We start from the raw sequence: 17,175 nt of genomic DNA on the forward strand, positions 1-17,175 counted from the left end.
CACTTTCCTTGGGCAATTGTGCAAGGCTGTTTCGTGAACCAGGCAGCAGCAGTCACTCCAAGTGGATGCTAGCGAAAGAGTCTTCCTACCCCAGAGTCCCAAGGGTGTTGCCTGCGAGAGGGCAATTTGTCTCCATGTGGTGGGGTCTGACTCCACCTGTACGCACCTGAGTCTGGCCCCTCATGATCTGATGCTATCCTGGAGAGAAGCCATGATGTAGGACTGAGTCAGGAGTAAAGGTCTGCTCCCAGCTCAGCCACTGACTCCTGCTGTGAATTTGGCCTCATTTCTGCATCTCTGTTTTCCTTCCTGTAAAACTGGGCTCGGGACTCAAGCCAACATTTTCAAAAGTGGCAAGTGGTTCTGGTGCCCGACCTGACTTTCCAAGGTGCTGAGCCCCGGCTCTCTGAAAACCTTTTCAGATGTGTCAACTTGGCCCCCAAAATCACTAGACAGTTCAAAGCATCTTGCAAGGGTGCTGTCAGGTTTATTAGTGTTTGTTTATAAAGCTCTTTGAGGTCTTTCATGCCCCAGAGAAGGACAGAGCATTTTGATTTTAGCGATTGCTTGGACTGTTTTCTGAGGGCCAGTTTGTTTGCTGCTTCAGTGTGGTGCTCAGCTACAGGGACAAAGCAGCACAGGCTTCCCTCATCTCTTCTGCAGAGCGACTGTAAATTCTCAAGAGTAATGGAGTCTGCAAACCCCACATCGTTTGCTTTTACCTGCAGGCCCAGGAGCTGGGAGAAGAGGAAAAGGACCCAAGCAAAGCCAGTTTAGAAGAAGAGCAAAGCAAAAGAACCAAAGCTGCTGAGAGGTATGGTATAAACAGGCCAGTACTACAAACGATGGATGTGGAGGTCGAGATCCCCACTGCTCTCCTATCCAGCCTATACCTGAGGCTATTGTAGTGTGATCATTGCAACCCCTGCAGGAATCCCCCTGTTAAACACTCCAGGGTTTCTACAGCTTATCTTAAGATTTTTCACTTTCTTCTCTTCTCTTTTCCCTCTCCCCTGCTGTCTCGGCAGGTTCAGTGGTGCTTCAGGCCTCTGGCTGGGTAGGCAAGCAAATGATGTACTTTCATCTCCCTGAAAATTCCACCAGAGAGAGAGAGTCAGCTTCTTGTTTCCCTTAAGGCTATTTGGCTTTTCTCTGAGGCTAGAAAACTTTTCTTTTTTTCTGTGTTGCTGACCTGGGTGAATATAGCTAACATTTTTGCAGTCCTATCAGGATGCTTTGGACTAGTTCAAATCTCCTGTTGTGGCTCCTGGCATTTAACTATGGGAGTCTCAGTCACTACATATCATTTATATCATCAGATTATTCAGGGCCTGAAGCAGCCCCTCCCATATACTGGGCCTGTTGGAATATCAGTACTGTGTAGCTAGCTTATCAGTGGCTAAATGCTCTTCAGTGACAGCCCGGCTCCCTGTAATGACAAAGGGTGAATCCAGCCCCGACCTAAGTGGGACCAACTCCATTTATTTCCATGAGGGTACATTTCTACAGCAGGCAGAATGGATCCAGTATCCATATTAGACTATTCTGTGTCATGGTCTGTTGAAGTTTTAATTCTGGAGAGCAACATTTACTATCCCAGGAACAATTTGGGCATCCTAACACTTAGTTATTGCAGGGACTAGAAGATCTGTTTGCTTGTTTTCTATTTGTGGTGACAAGTTTAAAAATACAGAAATGTTCTGACCAAAGCAGCTCAGTCTTCCCGCAAGTCTCTGCTGGGAGCTGAAGAATGTTTTGTTTGTAAGAAACCTAATTTCCATGTGTAGTTTCAAAGTATTCTGGTGTGTTGGGCATTTAGGAACCATGGTCCTGTGCCCTAGTGCCAAAGATGGCCCTGTTCCAAAAAGGCTGATGGAGAGACTGATCTGCAGTAGTCCTTATGACCCGCCGTAGACACTGGCGAACCCAGTGAACTTGTGCTCTGAGATCCTGCTCATATGAAGGCTCCCTGAAAATACATCCTCTGTGCAGCAAACATCTTATCTCTCTATACCTGCTTCCCAGAGCTGTGTGTTCACTCTCTTCATTCCTCCTCTCTGCTGGTAAAGCTGCTTTGTACTTGTCTGGTGTCTCTTGTCTTTCTGCCTCTAAGATGCTGTAGGACTGTAGATATGGGCATGCCTGCCAGTATTTCCAGCTGTAGTTCAGATACAGTATAGATGTTGCAAATGGAATTGGTTTGTCTTCAAATATGCTTTGGGAAATTCTCCAAGGACTTGGAAAAGAAGGGAAATTTTCCTTGGAAGGGATACAGCATTTAGAGATTGACAGACTTTCACTTATACCCCCAGCCACCTATTAGTCTTTCAGTGCTTCCAACTCCTACGCTGGTTTGGATGATGGAAGGGAGCTGTTGTTTTGCCCTTAGGCAACAACAGTGTTGGACTAACTAACTGGTACCCTTGTCAGGTATGCAGTGGTGTTGCAGATGTGTGCATCCCTCACTCTGGCTTTGCATCCTGGTCTCCCTCCATCCTGTTGAAATGGAGCAAGCAGTGGAGTCCACTTTTCACTAATCTGTTATTCTGTTACCTTTTTACTGCTGCATAGTGAGAGGGACCAGCGCCCCTTCAGTGCTTGCGAAATGGCCGAAGAGAAGTGTTTGAGTTTAAAGAACGCCAGCCAGCAAGAGACTGCTGCCCTGGAGCAAAAGGAGGGATCGCTGGATAGTCTGACCAATCCGGAAGAGCCTGCAGCCCCTCACCAGGCGTAAGGGCTCGCATTAAATTCCTCTGGCACTCTGAGCAGGAGAGTTCTTGCCTTCTTGTATGCGGTTCTCGTATGTGACCCTGGCTGAATTTGAAGATGTGGCTTGGTGCTTTCAGTTGAGATTCTCAGTTGGCACTGGGAGAATGAGTTTAAAAACAAGAGCACTTCAGTGTGCAGCTCCTAAGTGCACATGTTCCTAAGGCGCTGTTTTGCTGCCAGTCCTGCAACCAATAGCCCAATGTGTCAATTGTCTGTATTAGGGAAAATGAGGTAGCTGCTGTTCTTGCCCAGCCATTGGGCCTTAGAGTCCAGGCTTCATGATCTAATTACTGAGAGGTAGAAAATTCAGATGAGGAGTTAGATCATCAGGTTCATTCCTAGGCAGTGCAGAAATGACTGAAGCAAGATTTGCTCACTTCCTGCTTGAAAGAGAGCACTTCAGCATCTCTGTGTGGTTAGAAAGGCCAACCATGCCTGTCTAGTTTTATGCCAGAGAGCTGATTCCTCAAAGTATAATTGCTGAGCACTACCGAGACCAGAGCCACAAGTATCAAATGCATTTAACTGCCATCCGTGAACAGCGGACTACATCTTGGCTTGTGTTATCTGGTGAGATCACAGCCCAGCTGATAGAACTAGAGTCCCCAGTAAAGGCCAGTGGCTTATCACTTACTAAACTGGTGGCCTTTGCAGTCAGATACCTGCAGTCCTACCACAGCAACAGATCTTGGTGGAAACAATCTTGCAGATTTTTGTGCCTGTACTGAAAAAAACACCAGGTGTAGCTGGGCAGAACTGGTGGTGCCCTCACAGGGTACATGCAACTTCGAGACAATCTGTGGTCACTGGCAGGGAAGTGTGAGGGTGTCCCAGTGCAGTGTCCAGGAAAATACCTGCCTTGAAAAACAGGGAACAGTTTGTGTAAATGCTTTTTAAAAAAAGAAAATGGAGGTGGGGAAGGGGGGAAATAATGACCAGGAGCTTGGAGAGCTGTCCAGCTCAGGACGATGAGCAGCACCTGTTTTCTTTGGGCATTGTTACATGTAGCGTTGACATGGGCAATGCACTGGGAGGTGGTACGGCGGTATGAGGAGTGCATGATTTATCTATAGCCCCAAGGGCCCGCCCCTACGCGGCTCGCTTTCTCTGTAGTGACTGCACCCTTTTTCTGGTGCTACGGACATCGCTGAATTCCCTGTTCCCCGGCAGCCTCTGCCTCAGTTCAGCGGTGTCGGAGTGTACAAAGGCCTGCAGCTTTCCATCTCACCACCTGGGAAGCAGAATTTTATTTTTTACCGAGACCAGTGCAGTTTTTTTTTTTTCCCCTTGAGCCTCTTTCAGGCCTCATAACTTTGCTGCCTTTTGAAAAAGCTGAATTAAAAACAGATTGGTTTCTGTTGAATTTTTGGAGACCCTATTGCTTTCTATTACTGGAGGCCAGCAAGCTTCCAGCATATTTATATTGCTTATTCAGGAAAATACTGGCCCATAGGTAGCGTGTTTGTTTGAGCCAGACACTGGTTGGTTGGCTTTAGCTGGGGAAGGGGTGAAGCTGGCTACGTAAAATAACCGGTCCCCAATCCCGCAGTCCTGGTATAAGCAGTGCTCCCATGGCAGGCAATGTGAGTGCGTGCAGACTGCAGAATCAGGTGACGAGACAAATGAAGAGAAGGCCGAGCTCTCTCTGAAAATGGAGGTGCAGTGGAAAGAGCGCCGTTTTTGTGCATGTTACTTGTGTATTTAAAGAGCCCCGGCTTTGACCTGGTGAGCTCAAGCGGCTTTATGACTGAATTGCATTTTCTTTTTAAACTCTTGACTCTTTCTCTGTTTTCCTCCCCCCCCCCTTTCTTTTTCTGCCCCCATGATTGCTGTTCACCAGAATATATGTGGGGAAGCCTCAGCTTTTCCCTGTTATAAGCAGACTTCCTTCTGACTCATGCCACACTCACCTTCCTTTAACTCTAAACATGAGCCCACTTCATGGGCTGTGAGCTCATTTATGGAAAAGAGGGAGAGCCAGACTTTCCAAAGACACTGGCTGCTGGATTCTTTCGAATACGTGGCCACACAAGCATGTGTAGTCATAACACGTGGCCTTTCTGCATTAGCACAGTGGAAAGGTGCTACTGGTGGAAGCTCACGTCACCCAGACACCAGTGCTTCCCCAGCTTGAAGAGGTGAAAGAGAAACTCTTCTCCCTTGCCCTCTTCTGCACAAGCTTGAGGACCAGGGGGTCCTTGTGAAGATCAGCAAATTCAGGCGGTGGCTGGAGGAGAAGGGGAGAGCCCCTTGCCTCCATTCCCCCAATGTAGGTAGTCACATCAGAAGCCCCGCAGCTGTGGGAGGATGGTGCAGGGAGAAAAGCAGTCACTTAGGTATCCTCTGTATCCAGAGGCTGATCTTTACGCCTTCCACCAAGGAGGCTGTGCTGTGTGTCAGTTCGAGAAGCTGAGGCATGAAGAGGGGAAGCTGCTTTCCTGGGTCACTGAGCGTGGAAGCAGCAAAGCCAAGACTAGAACCCAACTCTCCTGAGCCCCAGTCGTGTTTGGTTTAATGGTTTCTTTAGAGGCATTACTGTGGTGCTGTGCCCAGTGATAGCTAAGCAGTGTGTCCTTGCTGCTTCCCAAGCAAGAAAGCTGCTTTTGGTCACAATCCAGGCCGAGCTGAGAAAGGGTATGCAGCTTTTTCATCCCTCTCTCTGTGTAATGGTTGTCTCAATGCATTCTCATTCCGCTTGAGTGAAGAAGCCTGAGTTTCAGAGCCCCCAAGCTTCCTCTGAGGTCCTCGCCTTGAGTATCCTCCCAGGGTTATAGATAAATCACTGACTAGTTCATTACCTGTACCAGGGACTTTGCTGTCCAAGCAAACTAGATTAGATCTCGGGGCATGGCAGAGACCAGGAAGAACATTGAGGTGTTTCCCCTACCCTTGTCTGAATTAGTCTGGCACTTTGGTTAATCATCTTCTGCCTGTAACTGTTCTCTGTAGAACTGGTGCAGCCCAGTCAAACCTGCTTGTTTTCTGATGTCCCCTGTGACCTGAGGCCTCCTCCCACAGTGTCACCTGGCCAGTGAGAGGGCTGGCGTTGCATCATGAACTGGCAAGGAACCCACTTTGTGGTTGGGGGATCGGGGGTCTTTTTGCAGAACCCTAATGGCTGGAGCAGCTCACTGGCTAGAGCTAACTTTGCCAACCTCATGTATAGGTTACCAAACTGGAGGGTCAAGGTTTTGCATTCATGGGCTTTTCTCTTTGTTCTTGTTTTCTTGTGGCCCCCTGTCACAAGGTGGCCCATTTAGGTGAAGATCCAGCTGCCCTGTGACAGCTCAGGTGCTCTCAGTTTGGCCAATTTAGAAGGCAAGGCAGCACCTGGGGCTATAAAGGATCAGGGTGAATCAGAGAGGGAGGAGGTCCTCGAAGAGAGTTGTAGGAGGTTCCTGGAGGAAAGCTGAAGGCAGGAGAGGGGTTTGCCAGTTGGCCTCCCCAAGGCTGAGACAAGGGCTGGAGCGCTGGTGCTGAAGGCAGCAAAAAAAGCAGAGGGCCTGCTCACTTCTAAGCCAAAGAATTACAGCTGAGGGCCAGAGAGGGCTGATGGCAGGCGGGCAGTGGAGGAGCTTACCCGCTGACATCTCCACACTGGAGAGCTGGACCCAGGGGACCAGTGAGGGGGCCAAGGGGTGTGATGGGCGGTCCCTGGTGCGGATGATCTCCCAGCAAAAAGGCTGAGGGGTTCCCACTGGGAAGAGTGCATTGCAGTCCAGCTGTCCTGGCAGGAGGACAGGAGAGGATCGAAGAAGAACCTGGGTGTGGTGGAAGACGGTAGAGTGCAGTAAGTCCTAAGTCAATGGACTAGCTATTGTGGGACTTTAAGGACTACTTGCACTGGAGGTGACAAACGGTCTGCCTTTTGGGGTGTTTGTTACGGACTGTTTGTACGATGTTTTAGTAATAAACTGGCGCCCAGGAGGGGTATTTCTGAGGCAAGAGAGTTTGTGTGACATTACTGGGGACCGTGAAGGAGGGAAGCTGAGGCAGGCATGCCTGTTTGGTTGTGGCCTGCCACAGGAGGGCGCCTGGGGCCGCCTTATGAAGCCATGTGTTCCACCTGGAGTTCTGCTTACTTACTCCCTGCTGCCTGATCTGACTGTGAGGCTTTTCCACTGCTCTGTTTCCTGCTTACGCTAGAGGTATTCTGTGTGTCTGTTTTTCACAACAGAATAATTGTTCCCCAGAGGTTACTCTGTTATCCTGCCCATTCAGCCGAGACCTTTCTGGCCTATATGGGAAAAAAAGGCAGCTGCCAAATCCTGCTCCTCTGCGTGAGCCATTCTCCGAGCCCTGGCCAAATGGGCCCGTAGAACATACGTTGTCATACTATAGTCACTGCATAAACTGCAGCTTAGAGCCTTTGGCCTTTCAGAGTGAGCCCATTGTTCTCCAGGCCGGGCTGAGACTCTGCCTCTTCCCTTGTCACTACTTACTGTCTGTTTGCCAGTAGTGCCTGGAAGCTCCAATTGCGGCTGCATGGTCACCAAGCGCTTTCCCCCCGGCCTGACTCTCGTGCACTGAGGTCCTGGCACATCTTGCAAGCGAAGTGGTGATGGGCCAGTACAGAACAGGAGTAGGCGACAAGCAAGGAATACCTAGATGCTACAGGAGGAGGTGTCCTTCCCTGCCTCAGTATTGGATTCAGTCCGTGGTACTTGGGGACTCTTGCTGGAGGGGCTGTCTTTGGAAGGAAATAGAAAACTCATGCCCTGGCTGCATGTCCTTTATACTTGTCGAGGGCTCTTTTTGTAAGCGTTGCGGTATTAACCCTGGTGTGCTGCTGGTTAAATTCCAGCTTGGTAATGACATGCTGCCTCCCTGAATTCCCCCTGCTGACCCAACTGGGTACAGGGCAAGTGGTATAATCACAAACAGAGCGTTGGGTGGGAGCTTAATGTGAGAATGGCTCAGTTCTCCAGTCATGCTGAGAGGAATATCAAGAGGATAAGTTGTATGGCGAAGCACATTCCATCTCTTCTCCCACCTTGGTGCTTGCACCCACCTACACCACTCTTCTTCATCCCTTGTCCTGCACAGCTGGTCAGCAGCAGCTGTGCTCCAGTCCAGAGGTGGCTACATACCAGTGGTGGTGGCAGTGATTTCTGGGAATCCTCTCCCTACCTCACGAAGGTGTGTTGAGGGGTGCTTAGCTGGCATTTGTACATGGCTTTGAGATCCTTGCAGTGTAGGTGGAGTGGTACTGTTCTCATTGCATTAGCCAGTTCTCTGTTATCCTGTTTTCAGGACAGCTTTATTTTTTTTTTCTGGCAGACAACTTGGGGAGGAAATCAAGCAAGTGGTGTCCTTGAACTGGCTTTCTGCAGAATCCCTGGAGGAAATAGCCAAGGAGCAGGAGCAAGAAAAAATGCGTTTACTGCAAGCAAAGGAGGAGAAGGTTCAGCGATTTCAGGAGGAGCTGAGACAAGAGGAGGAGGAAGAAGCTCAAGTGCTTCATCAGCAGAAAGAAAAGTCCCTCCGGTAATTTCCTTTCATACTCTAACTCCTCCCCTCCAAAACCTTCCCCTGCTGTGACTCATTGCTGGAGACCCCACGCTTGTGCTGTACCACACTCTGCCATCCCTGTGATCTTGAGGTGTCTGCGAGCGACTGTGTCTCCTGTGCAAAAGAGACTGGTGCCACTTTGCCAGTGCCTTGGGCACAGGGGGACTGGGCTGGGATTTTTGGGTGGAGACGAGTGAGGGACTCGTTTTGCTTCCTCAGGCTCTGTGCTGTGCATGACAGTCTGTGCATCTCACGGCCAATAGCGTTCCCCCATAAACACTGCTTATGGACATGATGTGAATCCTTGAAGTGTATGTGCAGAGTGTGCATCTGTGTCTGGATAAAGCTCTTGGTCTTTCCAGCATAGAGCAGGAAGCCTTTTCCTCCTAGTCCAGCAAGAAGAGCTGTGATCCGACACAAATGTAGCTTTCAGCCTATGCACCTGTCTCTCAGGTTGTAAACCTGGGTAAAGTATCCTTCTCTGTGCTCAATGGTTTACAGCACGGCAGATGTTCAAGCCTAGGCTAAGTGATGGTGATCGAATTGGAAATTGGAGCCTCAGGGCACATGGGGTTACTCCAAGAGTGCCACACGCTGAATTCCCAGGTACTTCAGAACAAGGCTTTTAGGAGTGGGGAATGTGGCCAGTTAAATGTCAAAGCCCGGTCAGGCTGCCTGGGCTTGAAGGTTACCCAGGGAAGTGAACCTTGTCAGGAGCTTCAGGTTCTCTGTTTAAAACTTTCAGTGGTGCTTCTGCACTCGGCCTCTGGGTTGTGTCTGTGCTGGTTCTGTTAAACATGCTCCTCGCAGGGTGCTGAGCAGGCCAAGTAGCATCTTCCTGGGCAGTGCTGTGGGGGATCTGAGAAATGTCAGGCCGGAAGGCACCTCAAGAGACCACTGAGTGCAGTCCCCTGCTCTGAGGCAGGACCAAGTGAATCTTCCAGCCCATCCCTGACAGGTGTTTGTCCAGCCTGTTCTTAAAAACCTCCAGTGACGGGGATTCCACAACCTGCCTTGGAGCCTGTTCCAGAGCTTAACTCCCCTTCGAGTTAGATGGCTTTTCCCAATATCTAATCTATATCTCCCTTGCTGCAGATTAACCGACTACTTCTTGCCCTGCCTTCAGTGGACATAGAGAACCACTGATCCCTGCCCTCTTTAGAGCAGCCCTTAGTGTATTTGAAGACTGTTCCCAGGTCCCCCTCAGTTGTTTGTGCTCAAGACTAAACATGCCCCGTTTTTTTTCCCTTTCCTTGTAGGTCAGATTTTCTAAACCTTTTATCATGTTTGTTGCGCTCCTCGGACTCTCTCCATATTACTCACTTTTTTCTTAAAGCACAGTGCCGAGAACTGGACACGGCACTCCAGCTGAGGCCTCATCAGTGCCTAGTTGAGGGGCAGTCACCTCCTGTGTCCCGTGTGACATTCCCTATTAACACACCTAAGAGCATTAGCCTGTTTGGTAACTTATGACGCTTTCTGAGGGTGCCCGGGACTGTGAGTTACCCTGTTACCACCCCCTCCCCCCCCCAACTCAGTGAGGCAGGCTGTCTTGTGGCTGCTCCCTGATCCTGCCAGCCCTTCAGTCACTTAAGCATGCTCCTCTGGGCTCTGCCAGCCCTTGGTGTGCTCCACTCTCCAAACTCCCCAGAATCATCCTCCTGTAGTGTCCAGCCCCGTCCCAGTAATGAGCAGGTTTGCTGTCCCTAAGGGAGCTGTACACACACAACGGATTCAGCGGAGTATTTGCTCCTATGTAACAGCACAGCACTGTACTCTACTTCTAGTGAAAACAAGTAGGGTTATTAACAAAGGTTAAGATTTAAGAGATAGTGAGCAAAGACAATAAGAACAGCAAGTTCCTTTTAAAACAAAAGGTACAACACGTTTCTTAGCATCTACACGTAACTTTCAGTCGGCTAAAATCCTCGTCTAAAGCAATTTCTCACCTATTGCAACCTCCCAGTGTCACTAGCCATCATGGCCAGGATCCATCTTTCACAAATGCAGAAAGTGCTGTCCTGTTCTCCTCAGTGATGGATAACAAAATGTCATCTTTGTCTTCCTCTTATACCTCCAAAGTTCATTGTCTTTATACCCCAGAGAGCGAACAACCCCTGGGGTTTGGTCTCTGGTGTTTTGCACATCCCTCTGTTTACTCCATATGCAGATTTGGCCTACCATGTTTAATTTACATTTGTCTGAGACTCATCGCCTATCTGGAAGAAACCTGTTTGTGAGCTCTGCCTTAATCCAAAATGCTTGCAGCCCTGCCCTGCTTGCCATAGTCCACAAACTTTAAGTGTACTCTCTGTGCCATTATCCAAATCATTGATGAAGATACTGAATAGAAATGGATCCAGACAGATCCCTGTGGAACTCCATTCAGGATGCCTTTCCAGCTTGTGTGTGAGCCATTGATGACTAGTCTGAGAGCAATCTTCTAGGCAGTTGTGCATCCACCTTACAGTGGGTTTGTCTAGGCCAGTGGTTCTCAACCAGGGGTCTGGGGGCCTCAAGCAGGTTTCAGGGGAGCCTCCAAGCAGGGCCAGCATTAGACGCGCTGGGGCCCAGGGCAGAACACCAGGTCCCTGAGCCCCGTCAGCCGCGGCTGAAGCCTGAGCAATGTAGCTTCGTGGGCGCTCATGTGGCAAGGAGCCCCAGGCAATTGCCCTGATTGCAACCCCCTAACGCCGGCCCTGGCTTTTATATGCAGAAAACCAGTTATTGTGGCACACGTGGGCATGGAGTTGTTATAGCATGTTGGCGAGGCCCTCAGAAAGAGGTTGAGAACCCTTGTCTCGGCTATTTCTCTAGTTTGTTTATGAGAAGGTCATGTGAGACAGTATCAAAAACTTTACTGAAGTCAAGATATATGACCTGTACTGCTTCTCCCATATCCACAGGCTTGTTACCATGTCAAAGAAGGCTATTAGGTTGGTTTCACATGATTTATTCTTGACAAATCCATGCTCACTGTTACTTATCACCTCATTTTCTTCTAAGTGCTGACAAATAGAAAGTTTTTGATTATTTGCTCCATTATCTTTCTGGGTACAGAAGTTAAGCTGACTGGCCTATGATTCCCCTGTTTGTCCTTATTACCCTTTTTATAGATAGATGCTACAGTTGTCCAGTGCTCCGGCATCTTTCCTGTCCTCCACGAGTTTTCAAAGATAATTGCTAATGGCTCAGAGATCTCTTTGCCAATTCCTGAAGTATTCTAAGATGTATTTCATCAGGCCCAGCTGATTTGAAGACATCTAATTTGTCTAAGTAATTCTCAATTTGTTCCTTTCCTATTTTAGTCTCAGGTCCTACCCTTTTTACTCTGATATTCACTGTGTTATCTGACCACTGCTAACTTTTTGGGTGAAAGCTGAAACAAAAATGTAATTTAACACTTTGGTCATTGCTGCGTTTTCTGTTGTTGTCTTTCCTCCTCATTTAGTGATGGGCCTACCCTGTTCCTGGTCTTCCTTTGCTTCCCAGCATTGTAAAATGCTTTCTTGTTACCCTTTATATTCCTAGCTGGTTTAATCTCATTTTGTGCCTTGGCCTTTCTTATCTTGTCCCTAAATGCTTGTGGTGTTTTGTTTTATATTCAGAATTTGCAATTTGACCGTTTTTCCACTTTGCGTATGACTCCTTTTTTTGACTTGCAAGTCATTGAAGATCTCCTGGTTTAGTCAGGGTGGTTTCTTACCATATTTCCTGTTTTTTCCTTTGCATTGGTACAGTTTGCTCTTGTGCCCTTAATAATGGCTCTCTAAAAAACTGCCAACTCTCCTGAACTCTTTTTTTCCCCTTCGACTTGCTTCCAGTGGGATCTTACCTACCAATTCTCTGCACTTCAAGAAGGCAGACTTTATCAAATTCACTGTATTTATTCTGCTGTTTTCCCTCCTACCATTCCTTGGAATCATGAACTATATTGTTTCGTGATCAGTTTCTCTCAAGCTGCCTTCCACCCTCACATTCACAACTAGTTCCTCCTTGTTTGTCAGAATCAAATCCAGAACAGCCTCTCCTCTGATCACTTCCTCCACCTCTTGTTAATTTCAGACCAAGTCTCCAATTTGTCAGCATCCTTTTGGAATTCTAATCCTGCCCTTGAAAGTGCTTGAAACTCCTGCCCTCCCAGCTTGGTGTCATCCGTACATTTTATAAGCATACTCTCCCCTCCATTATGCAAGTCATTAGTGAAAATAGTGATTAGTGGACCCAGAACCGACCCCTGTGGAACCCCACTAGATACATCCTCCCAGGTGGATAGTGAACCAGAGGTAACTACTCTTGGAGTAGTTTTTCAACCAGTCTTGCACCCACCAAGTCGTAGTTTCACCTAGACCATGTTTCCCTAGTTTGTTTATGAGAATATCACATGGGACAGTGTCAAAAGCTATACCAAAATCAAAATATCACATCTACTGCTTCCTGCTCCTTCCCCTCTGACCCTCCCCCGCCATCCACTAAGTTAGTAATCCTGTCAAAAAAGGAAATTAGGTTGGTCTAGCATGATTAGTTCTTGACAAATCCATGCTGGCTATTCCTTGTAACCCTATTATCCTCTCAGTGCTCATAAATTGATTGTTTAATAATTTGTTGTTGGAGGAGTGGAAGATGGAGCACCCAGAGGAGATGGGGAGAGAAGCCAAGGAACAAGACAAGGGATTTGTCGTAGAAAGGGTGCCTGGAAGCAGCATAAAAAGAATTTGTTGCGAGAACACAAAGCCCAAATTGCTGCTAATCGATCCAGCCAGCCATCTGGGGACATCTTTTCATTTTCAGCTTTCACAGCACTACATGACTTTATTGAAAAAAGAACTCCTGTCGCAGGAATTTCCTGTTGGAATCCAGGGACACACTACCCCACCCCGGGCCTTGGATTCTTTAGGCTATTTTGAAAGAGTGCTGCAGAACTTTGAACCCTCCCAGGTTCTTTTGTGCCTAGGAGCCAAATTTTAATGCATAAGGACAACAAATGGGACTCCAATTCTTGGGAGAGCTTCAGACAGGCTGATAACACCTACAGGAACCAGCATCTGATCTATGGGTCTCAGAGGGAAGTTGGTTAAGGTTGTTAAAACCTCTGAATCTCTTTTCCTGCTGCTGGTCATGCAGGTCTCTTAAAGAGGAGCTGGCGAAGGCTTCTGAGGAGGAAGAGCTGCGAATGAGAGAGGAAGAGGTCGAGAAACTCTCAAAGCTACGAGCCCAGATCAGCTCAGAGACTGAGACAGAAAAGGAGAAAATAAGGTGAAAAATTCAGTGCAAGCTGTGTAAAGCTGTGGGTGTGAGCCTTCCCTTTGCTCCCTGTAAATAGAAACCCGGCCCGCTATCAGGCAGCAGAGTGGCCACACTTACAAATGTGCAGTTACTGTAGATGATGCCCCGGCTAACTAGATGGTTTAATCTCAGTATTGACAGGGTTCCCTTATAGTAAGTACTGGGGAATACTCATAACACTGCAAACATTGAGGTAAATGTATCTGTTTGTGTGTGGCAAAACTGGCCAGCTTTCTTGGTGCCCCTTGTACTTTCTAAAGCAGAAGAGGTCAGTGGGTATGGAAATGAGCAATAGCAATATCATATAGGAGGATGCCTTTGTAATGTGTATCTTCTGATTTCTTTTGGATGGCTCAGCCTGTCCGAGTATGTCTACATAGCCAACAAAACAAAAAGAAAAGGAGTACTTGTGGCATCTTAGAGACTAACCAATTTATTTGAGCATAAGCTTTCGTGAGCTACAGCTTGCTTCATCGGATGCATACTGTGGAAAGTGTAGAAGATCTTTTATACACAAAAAGCATGAAAAAATACCTCCCCTCACCCCACTCTCCTGCTGGTAATAGCTTATCTAAAGTGATTACTCTCCTTACAACGTGTATGATGATCAAGTTGGGCCATTTCCAGCACAAATCCAGGTGTCCCCCCCCCACCCCACACACACACACAAACCCACTCTCCTGTTGGTAATAGCTTATCTAAAGTGACCACTCTCCTTACAATGTGTATGATAATCAAGGTGGGCCATTTCCAGCACAAATCCAAGGTTTGACCCAACACTCTCACAAATCTTGGGAGACAGGCCAATCCTTGCCTACAGACAGCCCCCCAACTTGAAGCAAATACTCACCAGCAACCACATACCACACAACAGAACCACTAACCCAGGAACCTATCCTTGCAACAAAGCCCGTTGCCAACTGTGCCCACATATCTATTCAGGGGACACCATCACAGGGCCTAATAAGATCAGCCACACTATCAGAGGCTCGTTCACCTGCACATCCACCAATGTGATCTATGCCATCATGTGCCAGCAATGCCCCTCTGCCATGTACATTGGTCAAACCGGACAATCTCTATGTAAAAGAATAAATGGACACAAATCAGATGTCAAGAATTATAACATTCATAAACCAGTCGGAGAACACTTCAATCTCTCTGGTCATGCAATTACAGACATGAAAGTTGCGATATTACAACAAAAAATTTTCAAATCCAGACTCCAGCAAGAGACTGTTGAATTGGAATTCATTTGCAAATTGGATACAATTAACTTAGGCTTGAATGGAGACTGGGAGTGGCTAAGTCATTATGCAAGGTAACCTATTTTCCCTTGTTTTTTCCTCCCCTCCCCTCCCCCGCGACATTCTTGTGAAACCCTGGATTTGTGCTGCAAATGGCCCACCTTGATTATCCGATGAAGTGAGCTGTAGCTCAGGAAAGCTTATGCTCAAATAAATTGGTTAGTCTCTAAGGTGCCCCAAGTCCTCCTTTTCTTTTTGCGAATACAGGCTAACACGGCTGTTACTCTAAAACAAAACAAAAAGGTCGTGTGGCAGAGGGTCTCGGCGCCCGGGCTGCAGCCCAACCTTGAATGTCTACACTGCTCTTTTCAGCCTCACAGCATGGCCCGACTCAACTGACCTCGACTCTGAGACTCCCTGCTGCTGCTTTACCCCCTCCCTTCCATAGAGACATCTCTTTTGGTGACCTGAGGGCTGTGAATGAAACCCCCTTCCCTTCCCCGCACAAGTGAGTTGCACTGTCCCTTGTGATTAGGATGCTTGAGGAGATGGTTGGATTGAGTAGACCTCTTCTCTAGCTCTTTGAGGGGCATCAAGACTAATGAGAGTTGGAGGAGATAGGCAAGGGCAGGAATTGAAAAAAAACATGAGCACAATTTTCATCTCTACTTTTTATATGCATAGAGAGAGAGAGGCGCACGTGCGCCCACACACACACCCTGTATTAAACGTAGACTACAAATAGTCTAATAGCTGCCTTTGTTCTTTGCCAGGCTGCCTAATTATCCATTGCCAAGGCATACATTTTAGGTAACACGTTACTTGACTCATGTTTGAGAACCCGAGTTTGCTTTTGTTCATGTCTTTAGGCTTGCAATTTTCACTTGTACCATGTATTCCTATTGCAAGTTTGGTTGCTAAATGAAATGCAGTATTGCAATATGACTGACCTACTTCCCTGTGTCGTCTTACCGCTTATCACAAATCAACCAGGGCTGAGCAAGAGGCTGCATTGCAAAAGCTGAGAGAGGAATGGGAGTCCCTTCAGAAGGTGGAGAGGGAGAGCTTGGAGGAGAGGAAGAAGCGTGTTTTGGAGATGCTGAAGGTGGAAGTGGAGGAAGCGCAGCAGAGAGAAGCGACAGAGCTGGAACAGGAGAAGGAGCGAGTCCTGAATGAGTTAAAGGAGAGATTAGAAAGAGAAAGAAAAGAGGTGAAACTCGCATTTTTACCAGGCAGAGTCAAAACTGAGAAGGCTTGTATTGTATTGCCAACCCCATGAGATCAAATAGCACCTGCATGAGATTGGGCAATAGTTTTCTATAAATGCTGATACTACAAAGTGCTGGGGAACATAATGGAGATGCTTCTAATAGTTTCCTACCAAATGCATGGTCCTTGGGGCAGATGCCCAGGCAATGAACCACCTTACAATCTCAGACTCCCTGGTTTCAAGACCTATTGTTCTTTATGTTTGGTAAGAGGTGCATGCTGGTTCGGGCAGAAATCCTTGCCTGCAGCTGGGCCAGGTGAAGACTGACTGTACCTGTGAGAGCTGTGTGAGTAGCTGCAGGGTGTAGGCTGGGGCAGAGTAATTGGTTAGGGGTGTCGGGAATCTCTCGTGCATTCTGTGATGCACCAAACATGCTTGTGGGCTCTAGGCACTATAACTGGAAAAAACGCTTAACCTGCATAGCTGCACAAGCTGAGTAATGGTGAGACATCTCTGACTGGAACAGTCTTGAAAGAAGTGGGTGGAAACCCCCTTGATGTTGAAAAATCAGCATGGAGAATACATTGTGGTATTGGAAGGACTAGGCCTGACCTAGTCAGTCTCTTCCCATCTCTGATAGCTTCGATTCTAAATAACAGATCTCTGCTTTCAAGTGTATCGTTTTAGTGAGGCTTTTGGCACAGTCCCATATAACATTCTCATAAACAAGGGAAATGTGGTCTGTGTGAAATTACTAGAAGGTGGGTGCACAACTAGTTGAAAGATTGTACTCAAAGAGTAGTTACCAATGGTTTGCTGTCAAACTGGGGACACACGTGTGGCCAGGCCCTGGAGGGCTCTGTCCTGGGTCTGCTACTCGTCAATATTTTCATGAATGACTTGGATAATAGAGTGGAGAAAATGCTTATAAAATCTGAGGCTGACATGAAGCTGGGAGGGGCTACTAGCACTTGGGAGGACAGGGTTAGAATGGAAAACAACCATGACAAATTGGGGAATTGCTCTGAATTCAGGAAGATGAAATTCAATAGACAAGTACAAAGTATTACACCTAGAAAGAAAAAATCAAATGCCCATCTACAAAATGGCCAGGTGGTAGCACTGTTGAAAAGGATTTGAACGTTATAATGG

The 17,175-nt window shown here is 47.5% G+C and overlaps 1 protein-coding gene across 12 annotated transcripts in view; it reads left to right on the forward strand.

Annotated features, from left to right (window-relative positions):
- Nucleotides 1-17,175, forward strand: part of CEP164 (centrosomal protein 164) — a 70,664-nt gene that overhangs the window by 30,148 nt on the left and 23,341 nt on the right. For 11 of the 12 annotated variants that reach the window (XM_073321153.2, XM_073321154.2, XM_073321158.2 and 8 more), the window contains 5 exons: nucleotides 729-814; nucleotides 2,572-2,730; nucleotides 8,050-8,256; nucleotides 13,405-13,536; nucleotides 15,807-16,023. In XM_073321153.2, coding sequence (XP_073177254.1) covers nucleotides 729-814; nucleotides 2,572-2,730; nucleotides 8,050-8,256; nucleotides 13,405-13,536; nucleotides 15,807-16,023 — 801 coding nt within the window. The remainder of the gene's footprint in view (nucleotides 1-728; nucleotides 815-2,571; nucleotides 2,731-8,049; nucleotides 8,257-13,404; nucleotides 13,537-15,806; nucleotides 16,024-17,175) is intronic. The other variant, XM_073321160.2, reaches the window with a different exon arrangement.

This window comes from Lepidochelys kempii, chromosome 22 (genome assembly GCF_965140285.1).
Source record: "Lepidochelys kempii isolate rLepKem1 chromosome 22, rLepKem1.hap1, whole genome shotgun sequence".
Taxonomy (NCBI): Eukaryota; Metazoa; Chordata; order Testudines; family Cheloniidae; genus Lepidochelys; species Lepidochelys kempii.